The 1344-nt window shown below is 60.2% G+C and overlaps 1 protein-coding gene across 1 annotated transcript; it reads left to right on the top strand.

Annotated features, from left to right (window-relative positions):
- Positions 1 to 222: 222 nt before the first annotated feature.
- LOC120683582 (21 kDa protein-like) lies at positions 223 to 1344 on the top strand. The gene has a single exon (XM_039965669.1). It carries the CDS (start codon positions 467 to 469, stop codon positions 1073 to 1075), a length of 609 nt encoding a protein of 202 aa, XP_039821603.1. The 5' UTR covers positions 223 to 466; the 3' UTR covers positions 1076 to 1344.

The following is a 1344-nucleotide window of genomic DNA, read 5'->3' as shown; positions in this document are numbered from 1 at the left end:
ATAAGAAAATAAAGAAACAAAAATCTCTCCTCTCCTCTCCTCGGTATGTGCTGCTTCGGTAGATGTGCTCTCATCCGCCACCTTGAAATATTATGATTTGTAATAAAAGTTGTTTTCCCTGCCCTGTTTTGCTCCTACTTAAACCCGCATTAATAACCGTCGTAAAAACACACCAACGACTTTATTTACGCACAAATTGCAGGAGCACCAGAATTTAGGCGAGGAACCGGCCGGGCCGGGGTGCGCGCTTCTTCCTTCCATGGTTCAGACTTGAGCGTGGTTTCGTGTCGTGCAGGGTCAAATTCCAAACGCATTCCAGGTCGTCTGTGGCGTTTCCACCGCCCCGCGTTGGCGTTGCCATCCATCATCAAATCAAAACCAGAAAAAAAGGAAACAACAACGAATCAGCTCGCCATTCCCGGAGTCTGTCTGCCTGCCTGCCTTGGAGAGGGAGAGAAAGCCGAAGATGAGGCGGCGCCACCACCACCACCACCTTCCCCTGCTCGCCTGCCTCTTGGTCCTCGCCTCGGCCGCGGCATCGCCGGCGAAGGCCAAGCCCCCTTCTGCCTCCGCGGTCGCCCCGGCCATCGCGGTGGACTTCGTGCGCCGCTCGTGCCGCTCGACGCGGTACCCGCGCGTGTGCGAGAGCACCCTGGTGCCCTGCGCGCCCACCGTGGGGCGCAGCCCGCGGCGCCTGGCGCGGGCGGCGCTGGTGGTGGGCGCCGACCGCGCGCACAACTGCTCCGCCTACATCCGGGCCGGCAAGGGCGCCATGGAGGACTGCGCCGAGCTGGCGCGCGACGCCGAGGAGCGGCTGCGGCGGTCGGCGGCGGAGATGGAGCGGATGGGGCGCGCGGGCACCCCGCGCTTCGCGTGGTCGCTCGCCAACGTGCAGACCTGGGCCAGCGCCGCGCTCACCGACACCGACACCTGCCTCGACTCGCTCGCCCAGGCCCGCGGCAAGGTGGACGGCGGCGCCGTCAAGAGGCGGGTGGTGGCCGTCGCGGAGGCCACCAGCAACGCGCTCGCGCTCGTCAACAGGCTCGACCCGGCGCCGCACCGCCTGCTGCTGTAGCTCCATGACGAAATCTTGCCTTCTTCAGCCCTCCTCCTCCATGTCCGATCCGATCGCCCGTATCTGCAATCTGTATGATTGATGGATCGGTCTCAGTGATGATGATGGTTGATGACGATTAAAAGCTAGAGGGCGCCCAATTTAATTTCCTGCTTCTTTGTTCCTGTCTGTGAGGAACTTTTTTTTTGGCAGTTTATCCGCTTATGGTTGCTGAAATAATCCAAGCTGTGATTAATCTAAATATCTTGGCATTGAATTGGTGGCTTCAA

Source organism: Panicum virgatum, chromosome 7N, assembly GCF_016808335.1.
Source record: "Panicum virgatum strain AP13 chromosome 7N, P.virgatum_v5, whole genome shotgun sequence".
Classification (NCBI taxonomy): domain Eukaryota; kingdom Viridiplantae; phylum Streptophyta; class Magnoliopsida; order Poales; family Poaceae; genus Panicum; species Panicum virgatum.
The sequence above is the reverse complement of the archived record's forward strand: the minus strand, read 5'-3'. Positions and strand labels throughout refer to the sequence as shown.

Coding starts and splice junctions, on each gene's coding strand:
- LOC120683582 (XM_039965669.1), top strand. CDS start 467: ATGAGGCGGCGCCACCACCACCACCACCTTCCCCTGCTCGCCTGCCTC.